The sequence below is a fragment of the Stegodyphus dumicola genome, chromosome X1 (genome assembly GCF_044657685.1).
Source record: "Stegodyphus dumicola isolate Sdum_Otavi_A_Nest chromosome X1, ASM4465768v1".
In the NCBI taxonomy this organism is placed as follows: Eukaryota; Metazoa; Arthropoda; class Arachnida; order Araneae; family Eresidae; genus Stegodyphus; species Stegodyphus dumicola.
In genome coordinates this window covers 183,155,251-183,175,212 of record NC_140780.1, presented here as the reverse complement: position 1 = coordinate 183,175,212, position 19,962 = coordinate 183,155,251, and the positions used below count along the sequence as shown (strand labels likewise).

Sequence of the window (19,962 nt, the reverse complement as noted above, 5' to 3'; positions counted from 1 at the left end):
AATTTATTCCTGCAGTAATAAGAATTCACATTATCCCTATTATATGCATTTCATCTATTATATATATTTAACAACTACCATACATATTTTATCTTAATCGCATAGACAGAAATATTATTCCATTCAATATTTTATATCATAATGGCTACATTGAAGTATATATTTTTATACAGTTATTCTGCTGAAAATTCGAAATTACATATAACTTTTAAACTTTGACTATTAATTAGTATTGGATATTTTATTCATTACTACTCTATTTTTTCAAAATCCAATTAACTGAGAAAGAAACAGAATTAAAATTGTGAGAATTTTCAAAGAAACATTAGCAATAAAGGAATTTAGAGATTTCATAATTATAACAAGTTTAAAATTTTGCCTCCTGTTTTATTTCCCTAATAGTTAACTGCATTTTGTGCAAGCATTTTCAGTAACTTCCGTTTTTAGATTTAGATATTTTGTACAAATACTGTAATATAATTTAGTAAATCTGAAAGACAAACTGACACATTACTAACATTGTTCTAGTTTTTAAGTATTTCTTATTCAAGATTAAATAAAACAAAATAATTTACAATGAAGCTTGGCCCACATTTACATGCCTATGGTAGCTTTATCATGATCATAACTGTGATTATGTTTCTTTCCTTTATTTTACAAACTATTGTGAAGTATACAGATTACAAATAATTCTACTACTTATATTTTTAAGCAGCAATGAATTGATGTGCAAATAGTAGATGTTTTGTAATGAATTCTGTTGGCACTAAGAAGCACAGAAATATTTCTGTTCTCTAACAAAAAAATATAAACTCTGAAGCTTGTCAATCCTTTTGCACAAAGTAGTGGCACTGTTTGCTTTTGTTGATCATTAGTTTGATCTGGCCTCTATGACAGTATACCTTAATTTATGTTCCTTTTGTTAATGGTTCATTTACTGTTTAATTTGCTTCAGCTTTATGCATGTTTGTAAAAAATGATACACTTTTATTCAGCTGTATGCATTTAATAGAGGTTCTGTAACCAGTCACAGATATGTGGACGAGGTTTCAGGACCGTGTGTAATATAGTTAAGGGCAAATGTTTTGGATCAGTATTGTCCTTATTATTAGCAAAAATATTAGTACCGTAATTTCGCGCGTATAGTCCGCGGACTATCTGTGTTTAAAATGCGAATTTTTGAAGCTGCGGACTATCCACCAGTGCGGATAATACGCTGGCTGATCACGGTTAAAATCGTTGAAATTTAAAAAACACGCTGTCATGAACTGCCGATGATCAAATATAAAAAAAGCGCGTGATTCCAAGAAAACATTCGTATGTATCGTATCGATAGTAAACCATAGAGCATAGTGCAGAACGAATGAGTAGTAGCAAGTAGAGCTCCTAAAATCCAGGCTGGCGCATCAAGCGATGACGGATATGAGCACTCAGCGCAACCAGTCTTGTATCCCAGTATCCTTCGCACTGCTTTAGCGCAACTGCCGGGAGGGGGAAAAGTAGTTGATGCGCCAGCTTGATTTTTAGGAGCCTTAGAGCTTGTGTACCTGGAGTACGAAACAAAACCGTGATTCGTTTACTTATAGCGTGGTTTGGCAACACATAGTGATAGTGAGTGGGATCAAAGGTCACATTTCATTACCACTTATCACGAGGATACCACGTTGCACAGTATTTTGTTTTCGTATTTTGTCTTTCATCTTCAATGACGTTGATGAAACATCGCCGGAGTTTTACTGCCGAGTTTAAACTCAAGGTAGTTGAGAAAGCTGAAAATGATGGAAATAGAGAAGCGGGCCGTTATTTTGAAGTGGACGAGAAAGCGGTGAGAAATTGGCGCAAACAAAAGGATGTGTTAAAAAGCATGGGAATAAAGCGATCCAATCGGCACGGAAAAGTAAAATGGACAGCTTTAGAGGAAAATTTACTGAGATGGGTTCTCGACCAAAGAAATGCCGGACGCTCTATTTCAACAGTTAAAATCCGTCTCCGAGCGAAGTCCATGGCAGAAGAGATGCGGATAACGGATTTCAAGGGAGGGATAAATTGGGTTTACCGCTTCATGCGTCGCAAAAACTTGAGAGTTCGCAGCAGAACGACAATGTGTCAGGCTATTCCGGATGACGTAGATGAAAAAAAAAAGCTTCTTTCCTTCAGTTTACAAGGAAAGTTATTGCAGAAGGGAAGTATTCCCTAAAAAATATTATAAATATGGACGAAGTTCCATTAACATTTGATTGCCCACCGAATCGCACCGTTGATACTTGTAGAGTGAGAACGATATCAATAACAACTGGTCAAGAAAAGACCCAATACACAGTGATGATCGCCTGCTGTGCTGACCGCACAAAGTTGAAGCCGCTCTTAATCTTTAAGAGAAAAACAATTCCCAAGAAAAATTTTCCTCGAAGCGTCGTAATACGGTGCAATGAAAAGGATTGGTGCAATGAGGATATTATGCTCGATTGGTTTCAAGAAGTTTGGAAGAAGAGAGAAGGTGCCTTTTTCAATTCCAAAGGAGTACTTATTATGGATTCCATCATGAGGGCGCACATAAAAGACAGGGTAAAGGCGGAAGCTAAAAAAAAAAAAAAAAAAAAAAAAAAAAAAAAAAAAAAAAAAAAAAAACATCGGTGCTGAACTTAGCGTTATTCCAGGAGGTTTAACAAAAATCCTGCAACCTCTGGATATTAGCGTGAACAAAAGTTTCAAGTCCCACGTACGTGCTTGCTGGGAGATCTGGATGTCGGAAGGCTTACATACTTTCACAAAAGGAGGAAATATGAGACGCGCTTCTTACAGTGAAGTTGCCGAATGGGTCGATAAATCCTGGAAAAGTGTCAACCATCCGATCGGGATTTATAAAAGCCAGGATTGTTAGTGAAAGCGAGGAAATTACTGACAGTGAAGATAGTGATGCTAAAAATGAACTTTCGGACATTCTTCCCGAAAATATATTAGAACTGTTTAATTCTGATACCGATGAATCGGACTTTGAAAGTTTTCCTGAATGTAGTAGAATGTGATTAATTAATATATGATTAACTAGTAAGCACTGTTTTCATTTGTATTTAGCGTTTTATTTCTGAAGGTATATTAGTAAGCAAGTACTTTTTTCTATTTATACTTAGTTCTTTGTTTCTAAAATACATTAATATCGCCGTATTAAAAAAACGTAATTTTGTACGTATAGTCCGCGGACTATCTGACGATTTTTGAAATTTTTTTATATAAAATCGTGTCTGCGGACTATACGATGGTACGGACTATACGTGCGAAATTACGGTATTATTAGCAAAAAATCTGTTCACCCAGATGTTTTGATAAAAGATGGTACTGCCGATCCATATTAAGTGTTTCTGACATCAGAATACTTGGGAAAAGAAGATATCACTTGAAAGTATTGGCCAGATTACTCTCAAAACTTGAACCTGATTGAACATGTGTGGAATGCTTTAGGCAACCAAAAAGTACATTTTTAGAAGAGTGGTATGTAATTCTACAAAGTTTGCTCAACAGTTTGGTAAATTCTATGAAACTAATAATGAAGTTTGAATTTCTGACAGAGGTCACCATACAACATATTACAAAAAGATATATTGCAAAACAAAGGAGATCATTTTCTATCATTTTTAAATTTCCACCAATTGGAAGTTATTTGAATTTGAATACAGAAGTCAATATTTAAAGATTAATCAACTGGAAAACAAGATAATTTATGTTAATGCTTTTGTACAAATTGTTTTAAGCCATTTTTCAGTATGTAATAGCTAGGCTTTATTTCAGTCGATATCCTTTAATTTTCACATGCAGTGTAGTTTAAAAGCACTCCCTATGCCTTTTTGCCTTTTTAATGCATATAAATAAGTGAAATAGGTTGACAGGAGAGGCTCATATTGATCCTTGGTCATTAAACTGAAATTTTGTTATTCGTGCACACTTTAAAAAAAGTGGTCTACTTACAAGATTACCCAGTACAGCAACTCCTAAAATAACAAAATAATGACAGCTCCAAGGTAATGAACATGACACATTGCAAAGAAAGAAGCAAGATGCTACAAAATCAGAATTTAATTCTTTATAGTAATGGTAATAATGATAAATACAAATAAGTAAAATTTAAATTCAGATGAATGTGATGGTGAGAATAACAGAATGAATAAACAATGACTCTAACTACTAGCATGACACTGCACCACCAAACTGCTTTCACCATCAAATTGGTTTACATGCCTGCAAGACATATTCAGTAGTTTTGAAACTTTTAATTTAATTGCTAAATTCTAAATTATCTTTATGGGAAATGTGGGTATCCTGTCTTCAAGTAAGAAATACAAGTCAGACCAAGTGCTTCCTATGTATCATTTAAAAAGTTTTCTGGCGGCTTTAAATCTAAAAAAAAAATTACAGAACTGTACCTCATTGTAAATGCCCTCAAGACATAAGTATGATAGTCAAAAATATGATTCCATGATTTATATTTTAAAAAATCACATAAGATATGCCTTATTTTTACATCCTTAATTAATTTTTGTTTGAATGAATGAAATTAGTTAATGTTTGCTACTAATACTGCTTATCACCAATTATCAGCACTTCCATTGTTAAAGTTCAGGCCTTCTAAACCACTCAGAGCCATGAAATGGGTAACTAAAACACTATATTGTACTTACATAGTCAGTATATAGTCCATTTTTCAAGGTATTATATACAAATATCTGATTTATTCACATAATTTCTGAATTAATCCTCAATTTAATAGCTGGGCTTCTCCATGAGAATGATCTCTTACTAGAATTTTTCAAATTGACAAATTTTGAGCGTACATTTCAAGCTCATTGATTAAATCCTTGAAAATCCTAAACATTCATCCTTCCCTCTAATGCAGATGAAAAAGTTAAATATATATATAAAGCACAAAAAAATTCCCCCTTAAAACTGAATCTGCAAGAGGCATTGAGATGGGAGTGTAAGATAATTCATAAAAAGCAGCTGCAACAGTTAAATGTCACCTCAATGTAATGTCTTTGCCCCAGTGACTCCTTTTATTACCTATTTGTTAACTGTAATAGGTGTTAAAATTATATATTGCACTTGCATGGTAACAAATGATTACAGCTCATGAAATATACTTTGAATGTGGTATATGTTTCATAAAACTAAGTTACATGTTACTAATGGAAATAAATACATTATAAAGTCCGTAATCTGGATGCCCAATATCTGGAATGATCTAATATCTGCATAAAAAATTTAGGAATTGAAAATACAATTCTCTAGAAAAAGCGTAATGTTTTGTAATGTGTTAGTTAAATAGTAACATAATATATAATAAGTATAATTGTATATTATAATATATATGTAAAAAATACGATGGCTTTGGTCTACGCAAACAGGCAACCTCTAACTTTCCGCAATTTCAGAATCTTCCCCCTAGACCAGTACATTCGAGAACATCCGGGTATGTTACATAACTGCTGCTATAAATGAAAAGTCCGCACCATTTTTCGTCAGACTGCTTTTCTCCACCTGCCGCTGTAACACCTTTTTGCTGCTGCTCTGTCTTTCTTTGTTTGAGTAGTATGACGCAGTAAATTTAATCATATTCAGTATAAATTACTATCGCATATGTAATTTTGAATGATCTGCCATTTGCACTGAATAAATATATGGAGCTAAAAAGTTAAATTCTTCTGTGTCATCATTGGATATGTCTTACACCCAGCCAAAACAATGTCCGGAATTCCGACACCAAGTTTCATCATTGATGTGCCCGACTGCCACAATATTACATATTATATATATATATATAATATGTATAACTGTATAATATAGATATATAAAATAACTGTATAATATATATTATATATAATAATGATTGGAGAGTTAGGTTTGAAGACAACTTCCCCTTGATAAGTCTGTCTCCTGCCTACTTACTCAACAGTCATTCACTTATACATTTTAAAAAAAATTTTTAGTTTAATTTTAATTTGCTAAATTAGTGAATTTTTTTTTCATGGATTGGTTTTGCACTTGATTTGCTTATGCTTCTGAATTTAAATGATATTGTAGATTAGTTCAAGAATTAAATCTTTTATATGTTTGCACATTTAAAAAAAATTTTTTTTTTTTAATTATTGTGGCTTTCTTTCTTTTTTTTAGGCTTTAAATTTGCTTTTTTACTTTTATACATGTTTGTTAAAATTTAAATTTGTTTAAATTTATAACTGTATAATACATATATATATTATATAATAATAATAGGAAGAAATATTGTAGCGAGCTTGCTAAAATTATTCCTATTATTTCATATTTTTGCAGCATTTTGCACAAAAAATTTTTAAGACCAAGTAGGTCTTGCGTCTCATTACTTGTCAGCTTTTCAATTTCTATTTCGATTATTATATATAATAAGTATAACTGTATATTGTAATATTTTATTTACTAAATATTGATTATATTATCTCCTAATATTAATTTTAGTAGAAGTATCTAAATAGAGTGAACCCATAGGTAGGAAGTTTAATTCTGAAAATTGTTTTAAAGTAACTTGAATGTAAATTGTTAAAAATGTTTTACGGGGACTTGAATTAAATCATGAATAGCAAAATTTCAAACTTTGAAAAAGAAATTAAATTAAAAGCAAGTAATTATTGCTATTGATCGGAAATTAGTTGACTTTTCAAGGGGAACAAACCAACTCCTGTTCAATGAACAATAATTAATAAATACGAAGGTGTTTCATCTTTTACGCAAGCAATAATGGTGGTGCCAAACTGACAAATTAAGTTAGGTCAAATAGTTCTGTGAAGTGAAGGGATTTAGAACTAAAGTAGAGTTCCAAATAACTCATTCTGAATTAAGCATTTTTGCTAATACAAATTTTGAATAAAAAGCAATTTATGTAGTAAAATTGATAAAATACTTGAGTAATTGTCCCCCGACACCTTCGCTTTTATGCATGTTAAACTATTTGTATAAAAATTAAACATTGGTAATCTTATTGGAATTATGAAATAGAACTCAAAGTAATTGAAATAAACATTAGAACATTAAGAAACATAATGCTATCTTTGCAAAAACAAATAAAATAATAAAAATTGAAAAATTAAAATATAAAACATATTTGTATAATAATGTATAATAATTTTGTATAATTGTAAATTTTGTAATGTGTTTGTAAAAGCTATTTTTGTTCTCCTAACTGAGAAGCCTATATGTCACCTTCAAACATCTGCTGTTAGAGAATCACACCATGGCGAATTACAGTACACTGACTGATATTTGGCATGACTGCACTTTCATCTTTGACTGATTCTAGAGGTGAGAGGGGTTAATATTTTTTTATCTGGCCTAAACAATAAGCCCCCAAATATATTTGTTTACAGTGAGATATTGCTAATCCCCCCCATAACAGCAAGAACAAAAAAAGAATTAGATTTACAAGAAATTGAGTTAACATAGCAAACTGCCTTTTTCTTCAGCTAATTTGATACAAATTATTCTACTTTGAATTTTATTATTATTAAACTTTATTAACAAAATCAAAGTTTTAATTTTTGATTATGTCAAAAAGACTTTCTAATCTTGGAGAAGTAGCACGATCTGCAAAGTGAAAGCATATGTGGTGCTTGCCTTCTTAACGTAAAAACATGGCAATTTGGTTGATGCAATTTAGTTTTGTGATTTCAAAAGTAGCCCAAATGGCAACCTTATTTTGGCACAGATTTTGAACGCTATAAAAAGCAAAATTCTGCAATAAATGGAAATGTGATGAAATGTAGAGAAGTGATAATAAGTGAAGATAATATAACAGAAGTTTTCTCAGTGAGGACAATGCACCAATCAGCTGCCAACTAATGGATAGTGAAATCTGTAATATGGCTTTTAAATCCAGTGAAGTTACAAAGAGATTTCTGAGAATGAAGAAATTTCGATTGACAGTTTAGTGGAAATTTTTGACCCAGTAGTTACAGGATCTGAAGAATGCAACTTTTAATTTAACAAGAAATTACGTCTCTCTATAAAATGAAAGGAATATTATTAGTGGGAAAAAAAAAAAGAAAGAAAGAAAAGGAAAAAACAGCTTAAACAACTTACATTTAAAGTAATGTTTAATAAAACAAAGATTGATTTTTTTTTGTAAATTTTAATTCTTTTACTCATAAATGCTTTATTATTCTATAAACAACTATTTTTTATAATCTCTACATATCATCTTAATGACTTTAAACTGATGATCTAAAAATCGAAAATTTCTGAAATCCGAAATCACCAAAGTCCCGACAAGTCCGGATCTTGGTCTTTGCACTGTATATACACTCATTAATGAATGTGCTCTAATATTTTATTAAAGGTGAAAATTTAACACCTTCCAGCTACTAGTTCAAACAGAATATTATGGTCATTGAAGATACATTTTACAATTTTCTGATTTCTTTTAAAATTTATTATTACGGGTCTCAAAATTAATTAGAATTCCAAGATTTCAAATATGTAGCTGAACAAAAGAACTTTAATTTTATGCTTACTTCAAAGGATTGATAGCAGTACATGTTTTGGAAATACATACAACAGTATTATAAACAACAAATAGTAAAAATAACATTATCTATTCCTATATTCTTCTTTCCCTTTTACGTCTTCCTTCAGCTATGCTATACTTTACATGATTTCCCTCTCAATTTTCCAGCAATAAAATACTGAATAAATGTAGAGCAATTACAAGAGTAAATACAGTATTTCTAAGTTATTAAAATCTCTAAAATGTTGATCAAGCAATGAAAATATTTAATCATCATCTATGTTAACCAAAATAAGATTAAGAACTAATAATTTTAAGATCTAATTTGAGCATGTATATAAAGTACTGGATCATTATCAAATAAATTCACAAATTTCAAAATTTTATTGAAGTTGTAAGGCAATGAGGTTTTTTTTTTTTTTTTTTTACCTGGAACAGGTTCTCCATTGAACTTCAAATCTATAATATGACACTTTGCTTCCTGAGGAGTGAAGGATATTGCATACTGTGTTGGACTTTGTGCCTGAGGAACTGTTGCAACTTGACCTTTATTAACAGTAACTTCCAAGTTTCCTGGTCCAGCATTAGATGTTTCAACTAATCACAAATATTTTATTAAAAATTCTGTACTTTAAAATAAAATTATCAGTAAAACAAAGTTTAAGATATTGTTTCTATTGGAAAGTAGATTACAAACTATACACACAGCCTGCCATTAAAATTGCTACACTATGAAGAAAATGTGCAATAAACCTAAGAACATGCTAAGATATGCAAGTGGTTCCTATTTGTAGGAAGTGCAGACTACAGGCAAGATTAATTACCGTAATTTCGGGTACATAAGCCACGGCTTATCCATGTTTAAAAGTTGAAATTTTAGTTTGGTGGTGTATCTGAGGGAATTTTATTTTTCCTCTGTCCTTAAAACTGCTAGCTCGGATCATAAGTTACGCACATGCGAAACAATAAGAATTTGCTGCAATATTCTAACCTCAGATTGTGCTAAGTACAAAAGTTCAAACTCCCTTAACTAAGGTAGATAGCACTCTGTAAAGACATACATATATTTATACAGCTGCTTTTATGCTTTTGGCAGCAAAGAAAGCGATTAAAATTGGAAATTGTGCTGCGGCTGTAGAATTTTAAGTTGACGAGCGATGCATTCATCAGTTGAAGTCTGAACAAGAAGAATCAGAGAAAATGCCTAAGAATAAAAGATCTCGTCGAAATGGTGTCACAGCCTGGCCTGTTTTGGAAGATAATTTAGAGAAATGGACAACAGAGCAGAGAGAAAGTGGATTATCAGTATCAACAGTTAGAATTCGACATTAAGCAAAGGTGAATTGCTCAACAAATGGGCATTAAAAATTTTGTTGAAGGACCTAATTGGTGCTTCAGGTTCATGAAGTGAAAGAAATTATCTGTCAGGACCAAAACAGTTGGACAAAGGATTGGCTTGGAAAAAAGATAACTTTTTTTTAGTACACATCTAAGAAAATTATATAACAAAATTTCAAAAGATGGCAAATAATCAATATGGATGAAGTGCCCATTACTTTTGTATGTCTGAGCTGTTCATTCAATAGGTGGAAAAACTATTTCAGTGTTAACACAAGGGAATGAAAAGACTTCTTTTACTTGTGTTTTGAGTTGTGCCGTCAATGGACAGAAGTTAGCCCCTTTGATAATTTCCAAAAAGAAAACAATTCCGAAAGGAAACTTCCCTAATGGAGTTATTGTTTGTGCCAGCGAAGAAGTGATATTTGGCCGAGAGAAATTTTTCGAAAAAGGAAAGATACTTTTTTACAACCCTGGAGGACTCACTGCTCTGGATTCAATGTGATCCATCCCTATATATTTTTTTATTTATATAATAAGATCTGAAGCACAATAAGCATCGATGTCTCAGTAATACTAGGTGGGCTTACAAAAATTTTACAGCCGCTGGATCTCACTATCAATAGAATTTTCAAGCATGAAGTACGAAAGCAGTGGGAGGAATGGATAGAGAGTGGACTCCATTCCTTCACAAATTCCGGATGAATGAGCTTCGTGTGAGGATGCTGCCTTATGGGTCAATAAAAGCATGGCAATCAGTCCCAGTTGATATAACCGGCTTTCATTAAATCGGAAATCATCAATAAAGAAAAGGAAAGAGAAGATAGTGACATTGAAAGAAGTGATTTAGAATAAAATGATGAAATTGACCTTGATGGTCATTTTTGTTAAATTTATTTAATTCTGACATCAATGAGTCGGATTTTGAAGGTTTTGTATAAATAAATGTAGTTTAATTAAAAATTTCTGTTTATCTAATTTATGTGTTCCTTTTTACAATATGGTAATTTATAGTGATAAACAAAGCTTACCAAACTTGTAAAAATAACATCTATTAGAAATCATCGGAGTTCATTTTCGGCAAGTTTGAGGTAAGACGTTTATTTATATATTACGGATTATATTTATGTTGTAAATGTTATAAAATGTTATCAATGATGATTACATCAATATGGCAGGGAATTCCTGAATAAATGAATATTAAGTGCCATGTTTCGGAATGCTTTGCTACGGCGGTGTGGCTTATCTGATAAACTTTCATTTTTTAAATCAATTATCGTGTGTGCAGCGTATATGCCAGGGCGGCTTATCTACTTGAAATTATGGCACTCTTTCACTCAGCAAACAAAGGTAGGTTGAACTTTTAATGGAAATCATGTTTACTAATTTTTTTTCATCGTGGAGGTCATGTAAGAAGAAATAATAAATTCGCCCCAATAAGTCTCAAATTTTGATCATAAAAAAAAAGTTACTGAATTTTTGTTGTTGGAAGCTTGCATTCTACATATTCATACCAATCCAGGACCTGCATTGATGGAATACCATTTGGTTCACTTCCCATTCACTTACAGTCTCCCAGCTGAATACTTCAACTTGCCACTCTTACATTTACTCAGGTTTTAATGCATATGGCAATGCCATATCTTTGCAAAATTCACTATCCCATTTTTCGACAGTGCAAACTCTATACATCATCTATGCTAAGTTTCCTCATTACAAGGTAACCAACTAAACATTGGTCAGACTATTCTTCAGATCTCTCATCAACTGAAAATGTCTGATCAACAGTTGCTGATAGACTGGCATAACAGCTTCTACCAACCAGTATGACAGATTGAACTCTGGCACAGAACTAATCTTAAATGGACTGATATAATTTTTACTACCATCTGAAGTCTGTTCCAACTCTATCCTCAACCATGTAACTACTATTATTTTCACTAGAAGCAGACGTTTGGGATAATATTTCTGCATATTTAATAATGCAAAATTACCTAAAGTTTTAATCATGTCATTCCACCATGAAAATGTAGAAATGGAATAATGGAAGAGGGAGATCTAACTTTAATAGTTTTACATGTAAATGATTAAGCAAGGATCAACTATACTTCTGATCATTAAAGGTGTTAGAAAGAGGGAAATTAATTCACAGAACCATATTTATATGATATATATTTATATGATTCTGCGATAGATATATAATATTTATATGATATGTTGTTGTTTAGCCCATGTATTTCCTGAAAGAATGGTTGCCATAGCCTCTGTTATATATGTAATGTAACTGTATCTATTATTATCTTTAATCATAACTGTAATGTAGAATAGTGGATGAGCAATGTAGAATAAACGATGTTTGTGTACATCTTGTAATCATCACTGAGCACATACCCAACATATATAAAATACAATACATGGCGCAGCCCGTCGTAGATTAAAAAAAGAAAATCTTTTTTGAAGAACCATGCAGCGTGGGTAAAGATATTCTAAACAAAAACATGATGGGAAGTTGTTTACTGTGAAATCCAAACTTACATCGCTGGTAAGCGCGTTGTTTATTTTTACTTGAAGTGGCTAAAAACACATATATATAAACTATTTAAAGTCCTAAATTAAACATGGATGGATTAAAGCCATCAAGTACTCTAAGTTTTGAAGGTAATTTAAGCGAAAATTGGAAGAAATTGAAACAAAAATTCCAAATTTATATGTTAGCGTCTGGTGGTATTACTAAATCACCTGAAATTAAAGTAGCTATTTTATTGCACATTATTGGTGAAGAAGGACTAGAAAAATTTAATACTTTTAATTTAAGTGAAGCAAATAAGAAGGATGTTGACAAAGTAATTGAAGCTTTCAAAAATTTTTTCGTACTGAAAGCAAACAAAAGTGTTGATAGACATATATTTTTCTGTCGAACACAACATGTAGATGAATCGTTTGATGATTTCTTAACCGATTTAAAGAAATTAAGTAGCAACTGTGGATTTGAAGAATTAAAAGATAGTTTAATAAGGGATAGAATAGTAAGTGGAATTCTAAATAAAAATCTCAAATATAGATTATTAAGTTACATTGCTCAGTTAACATTGGAGAAATGTATTAAAATTTGTAAAACTTCTGAATTAGCAGAACTTCAGCTGAAACTTTAACTGAAGAAAATGAAGCGATTAAACGTAATAAATTTCGACCTTCAGAGGAAAAACGTCAACCTTGTAATAAAAATTATCATGTAAAACAAAAGCAACAAAGTACTAAATCTTCTCCAAACTATCAAGGAAATAAGTACAATAATCCAAAACCATGTAGAAGATGTGGAACTTTTCATAAGTTATACAACTGTCCTGCTTATAATAAGATTTGCTTGTACTGTAAAAAGAAAAATCACTTTTCTAAAATGTGCACTTATAAAAATGTTGATGTTGTACAGAATAATTTAGAGCAAGAGTTGCATAGTAATGGTAATGAATATATTTTAGGGTCAGTAGAAGATACAAATTCATTTTCTAAAAATAAAACAGAATGGTTTGAAAAACTAAAAGTAAACATATCTAAATATTTATTTGTTAAGTTGGATACTGAAGCTCAGTGTAATGTGTTACCATTGCCTAAATTTAAACAATTAAATTTAAGAGATAAATGTTTGACTAAATCAAAAGTCACTTTAAATAATTACAATGGTACTACAATTGATGTAGTTGGAAAATAAAAATTATTATGTGAAACATTGAAAGGGGACAAGGATGAAATAGAATTTCAATTCGTAGCATGTGATAAAACTGTACCAGCTATTTTAGGTTTACCTACATTGCAAAAATTAAACCTAATACAAAGGATTTGTACAGTAAATCCTGGTTCCAATGAAAAGTTACCAGAGTCTTTAAAAGGATATCAAGATTTGTTTAAAGGAACTGGGAATTTAACTGGATATACATATCATATTAAATTAGAACCAGGAGCTGTTGGTAAAATAGAACCCAGTAGGAAAATTCCACTTAGCTTATTAAATCCATTAAAAAAGGAATTAGCAAGAATGGAAAAAGATGGTACTATAAAGAAAGTTAACCAACCAACAGAATTTGTGAATTCATTAGTGTAGTAAGGAAAAAGGATGGTAATTTAAGAGTGTGTTTAGATCCTCAGCACCTTAATCAAAATATACTGAGAGAACATTATCACATACCAACCTTTGAAGAAATTTCATCTCAAATGACAAATGCAAAGGTCTTAAGTATTTTAGATGCAAACAAAGCATTTTGGCAAATTAAACTGTCAGATTCAAGTTGTGAATTTACTACATTTAACACTCCGTTTGGTAGATATTGTTTTTTGAGGTTGCCATATGGACTAAGTTCATGACCAGAAGTTTTCCACAGAAGTTTTTCTGAAATCTTTAGTGATTTAGAAGGAGTTCATATATATATAGATGACTTATTAGTTTGGGGTAAGATAAAAAAGAACATGATTTAAGATTAAAGAAGTTGTTGGACAGAGCCAGAGAAAAGAATGTTAAATTTAATTTAAATAAATGTAAATTTTGGCTGAATGAAGTGAAATATATGGGACATATATTTTCTAAAGATGGTTTAAAACCAGGTGAAGACAAAATTAAGGCTATTCTAGGTATAAAACCACCAAAACATGTGAAAGAATTAGAAACTTTCCTAGGAATGATTACATATGTTTCTAGATTTATACGTAATGTATCAGAATTGACATCATGTTTAAGAAAGTTGTTGAAAAAACAAGTTATCTGGAACTGGAATGCAACACATGAAAAAGCATTTAGAAGACTAAAAGATGTCTTAGTAAATAAACCAGTTTTACAGTATTATGATATAAACATGCCAGTAGTTTTATCTGTAGATGCATCTCAAGAAGGACTAGGAGCAGTCTTACTACAGAATAATTTACCAGTAGCATATGCATCTAAGGCATTAACAGATACACAGAAGAATTATGCTCAAATTGAAAAGGAAACTTTAGCTATTGTATTTGCGTGTGAGAAATTTCACCAGTATATATTTGGAAAATATATTACTGTGGAAAGTGACCATAAACCACTCGGAATCAATTTTCAAAAAGCCATTAAATAAATGCCCTGTAAGATTACAAAGAATGCGTATAAGATTACAGCCATATCAGTTTGAGATAAAATATAAACCAGGAAAAGAACTTTTTATGGCAGATGCATTATCAAGATCTTTCAGATATGAAGGATCTGATTTCTTTGAAGGAGACATAGAAGCTCATATTGGATTGGTTGTAGAATGTATACCAATGTCTAATGGTAAAATGGAAGTTTTTCAACTGGAAACAGAAAAAGATGAAGAACTACAAGTTTTAAGAAAATAAATTAAAACTGGATGGCCAGATGAAAAATGTATGGTTCCAGAATTGGCAAAACCATATTTTAACTTTAGAGAAGAACTATGAGAAGCAAATGGATTAATATTTAAAAATTCCTGTGTTGTTGTACCAAGAAGTTTACGAAAAGATATGTTAAGCAAAATTCATTATGGTTATTTAGGAGTAGTAAAATGCAAGATCAAAGCAAGAGAAATATTATATTGGCCAGGAATGTCGAAGAAATTGAAGATTTGGTGCTGAATTGTCAAACATGTTTAAGTTTACAAAAAGCTAATACTAAAGAACCAATGATATCTAAAGAAATACCTAATGGTCCAAGGGAAGTATTGGGAACAGATCTCTTTTACTTTCAAGGAAGGGATTATCTAATAGTTATAGATTATTTTAGCAAATGTGTTGAAATTGGACATTTGGAAGAATTGTCAAGTGTAGCAGTGATAAAGCAATTGAAATCAATTTTTGCAAGACATGGTATTCCGAAAATAGTATATTCGGATAATGGTCCACAATATAATTGCAGAAAATTTAAAGATTTTGCAAGAAGATGGAATTTTGAAACCAGAACTTCAAGTCCAAATTACCCACAATCTAATGGAATGGTTGAAAGACATATTCAAACTGTCAAGCGAATGTTAGAAAAAGCTGTAGTTGACAACAAGGATCCATAATTAGTATTACAGGAATATCGTAACTCTCCTATTTCAGATGAAATTAAGTCACCTTCAGAATTGATGTTTAGAAGAAAAGTAAATGGATTGATGCTTATAAAAGACAATTTTGTCCAAGCTAAATGATATGAAGACCATAAACAACATTTACTGAAGAGACAAACCTTACAAAAAAGTTATTATTATGATAGGAATGCAAGACCGTTAAAACCACTGAAAACAGGAGATCATTTTTACATAAAAGAGAAAGGGAGAAAACTAAATGAAAGAGCGAAAATTATAGAAGAAGCAGAAAGACCACGTTCATATAGGATTATAAGAACAGATGGAAGAATTGTAGAAAGGAACAGAAGAGACCTTCTTAAAGGAATTAATCAGGAAGAGTTTGCAATACAAAACAACTATGAGAATGAAGTTATAGACGAACCCGAGATACATGAAAATGGTAGGAGCACTACAAATTTAGATGCGCCTGTAAGTCCTTCAAAACCTAACAGAAATGTTGTGTCACCAAATAGCGAAAGAGGTATAGTATCATCAAATTTTTCAAATGGACATAACTACGTTACTCAATCTGGTAGGGCTGTTAAGAAACCTTATTATTTAAAAGACTATGTTTAATTTTACTACTATTATTATTTTTTATAAAAAAGGGAGATGTTATATATGTAACTGTATTATTATCTTTAATCATAACTGTAATATAGAATAGTGGATGAGCAATGTAGAATAAACAATGTTTGTGTACATCTTGTAATCATCACTGAGCACATACCCAACATATATAAAATACAATACAGCCTCAAGGATGCTGAACTTCTTCCACACTAGTTTTGAAAAAGAACACCCAGGGGGGCAGAATAAGAGTCTCACACCCCTCTCCCCTGCCACCAAACCACACGAGAGAACTGCTGGCTCGCCATATACTTAGAGTGCCCTCATGCCACAAATACACTTGACATTTACAAATATCCATGCCTTCTCCAATGCCCTTTGGTACTGCTGTATGCTCCCCTAACCACTATGCCGTCTGGGCAGCATTTATACGATTTATCATATTTATATGATACTATATATATAATTAAAAGGAAAAGTCAGAACTAAAATGAAAAATTATAATTTCTTTTTCATGAAGGCCCTAACTAATTCTTTCTCTATGAAAGACATAACTAAAAGGAGTACATGTAAAATTAAAAGAAACTTCAAATACATATACTAAACTGAAAATAATTTTTTAAAAAATATTAATCTTCTCTGTTTAATGCTTCAAACAGAACTTGTCAAGGGAAAAGCATTTTGAAGCCTTAAACCAAGTTGATTTATAAGTTCTGAATACACATTTTGTTTCTCTGAATTATTTGAGACTCAAAATCACTTTATTAGAATCAAAATCTTCACTTTAAAACAACATTTGTGGCTCTCAAATTTTTTGATCTTTTCCTGTATGTATTTGCAACCTCAGGACTCCAATAATAATATGCAACAATATTTTATTTTGGCAAAAAATCTGAAAAATTAAAATGCTTAAAAACTTAAAAAGGCCAAAACGAACTAGTACAATCATATAAATCAAGGCAAAAAGCTTAACAATAAAAGAAACAAATTTTTTCAAAAATGAAAAAAACTCATTTGGTCAGTATTTAAAGACTTGCCCAAAAATTACACATAAAAACACTCATAATAAAAAGTTGCTGAGACATAATGAAGCTTTAATTAAAAAATAACACACCTAAAAGTTCTCAAAACTAAAAGCTGCCAAGAACAAACGAAGTTTCATTTAAAAAAGCTTTAAAAATTCATAATAAAAATACCCATTATATAAAGCTGCCAAGAACAATCGAAGTTTAAATAAAAGGTCTTCTTAAATTAAAAGAATAACCAGGAAAAATGAAAACAGGTGCAAACGTAACTATCTGGCATCTTACAACTCGTACAATAATGGAAATTAAAAATGGATGCTGAATAAGGTTGTTCGAAATTAAACCAAACATTGCTATGAAGTTTACTAAAAAATAAATAACATCAGGGAAAAATTACTCTTGAAGGTCAGAGTTCAAGAAAAAAGACACAATAAGAGTTCCTGTGCTTGCTGGGAGTGTTTCAGTCAGTGGCAAAACAGTAATGAGGGGCTGTGGGGGTAATTTGAACTTATGAATAGAAGATAACAGGATGACAATAATGGCATCTTTTTCTGCTACTATGCTGTTAAGAGAATCATCCAAGATTTTGATGACTCTAAGACTTTAAAGTTTTAAATACTGGCTGAAAAATTTCAGGAAAAAGGAACAAGTGGTTAAAAAAGTCGAAATTCTTCACACATTTCAGCTATGATGCATCTGAGAAATTGAAATAGGCTGCTTTTCTTAGTAATTACAGGAAAGAATTCCCAGTAATTCCATGGAATACGTAATTAATAGTACTTTTAAAATTCTAGCTAGAAACCAAGAGATTTATAATTACATATTCACATTAGATTACTTGCAGTAGCCATCCATAAAGTTACCTTCTTTTCAGGTTTGGTTAAAATATATCATATCACTGTAAACAAGCAATCTAAAAGGTAAAGTTAATGCCAGCTTTTTTTTAAGGTGTTTGAAACTGCAAATTTAGGAATTTGATTTTCTAAGAGTATATTAATTATGTTTTTTACTTCTTCTTGCAAATAATCTGTTTTGTTGCAAACTTTTTTAATTCTGAGGATTTGGATATTAATTGTATTAAATATGACTTTCTTGGAGATGCTGGAATTCCAGTTGATAAGTTTAATGGTTCGAAAACTGAAATCTTGTCTTTTATCGAATATTTTAGTACCTTTGTAGTCTAAAACTTGTAAATCAAGATAATCAATTACCTTTTGCTGTGTGCTAGTTTTGTTAAATTAAGGCTTGTGGGATAAATATTTGCTTCTGTTTTGCTAAAATTATTAAAAGCAATAATGTGATCCACATATCTGAAAATGTAGGCAAAATAATTGTGCTGATCTTTAGCAAGTGATAATTGGAATTTATATTCTAGAGAGAAGAGAGAAACACAGAGGATGTGCAAGATACTATTGGAATGCCTCGTACTTACTTGAAAAACTTATTAAATTTGATGCAGTTGTTTAACAAAACAATTTTAAGTAGTTTTTCAATTCTTCTTTGGAGACTATTGTAAGAATTTGCAACAACATATGTAGAGATAGGAGACTATCAAAAACATCTTCAAGCGGTAAAGTGGTGTAAAGATTTTCAAAATTGTAGCAATTAATATTGTTAATTTCAAGAGTATATAGTGCTTCAATAATCGGCTCATAGTTATTAATAATCCAATGGAAATTATGGTCTTGAAAATTAATATTATTGATAATATGAGGAACTTGTTTCCGTGCTTTGGCAAAAGAAGGTCAATTTCTTTAAAAAAAAATTTTCTGCCATTGGCTCTGAATCTGAACTTGGCCAATTATATAGATATATATCAGCACAGCAGTTACAAACTTTCAGGAAACATGGCATACATCTAGATCAGGGGTGGTCAACCTGCGGCTCTCTGAAGGATTATTTGTGGCTCTCAATAAATGTACCCGAGTTCCCTTTTCATTTTTGCATTATTATATTTTTAAAAATTATTAACATTCCGTATGTGTTTCAAAATGTCTTTTAAATTACTGACAACAAATATGAAAGACTAAGTGCAACGTTGTAACCAATTTCATTTCCGTCCAAGTTAAGAATGATACGACTCATCGAAAACTGCACGAACAAACATAAACAATAGTGTAACAGTTCTGTTCATCGGATTTTCTTCCCTTTTGACTGCCTCGTATGCCTTGAATTATGAGAAACATATGGGAGTCAAGGCCTTATCCGGCCGATTGCTTCTCGACAAATGACGATCTACATAATCGACCGACTTCAGACCAATTTTGAATTTGTAAACTTTCATTGCCAAGGACAATTGACATTGTACTCTGGAGGAAATTTGTATCACTCTTGCTTCGGATATAATTTGTAATCTAGAATTTTAGTGTAAGTTAACTATAATTTGTTTCGTAGTATGTAACATGTGTTGTTATTGTTTTAA

The 19,962-nt window shown here is 31.2% G+C and overlaps 1 protein-coding gene across 2 annotated transcripts in view; it reads right to left on the bottom strand.

Annotated features, from left to right (window-relative positions):
- Positions 1-19,962, bottom strand: part of jbug (filamin-type immunoglobulin domains fbug) — a 347,148-nt gene that overhangs the window by 103,114 nt on the left and 224,072 nt on the right. For both annotated transcript variants that reach the window (XM_085807591.1, XM_085807590.1), the window contains exon 26: positions 8,954-9,121. In XM_085807591.1, coding sequence (XP_085663717.1) covers positions 8,954-9,121 — 168 coding nt within the window. The remainder of the gene's footprint in view (positions 1-8,953; positions 9,122-19,962) is intronic.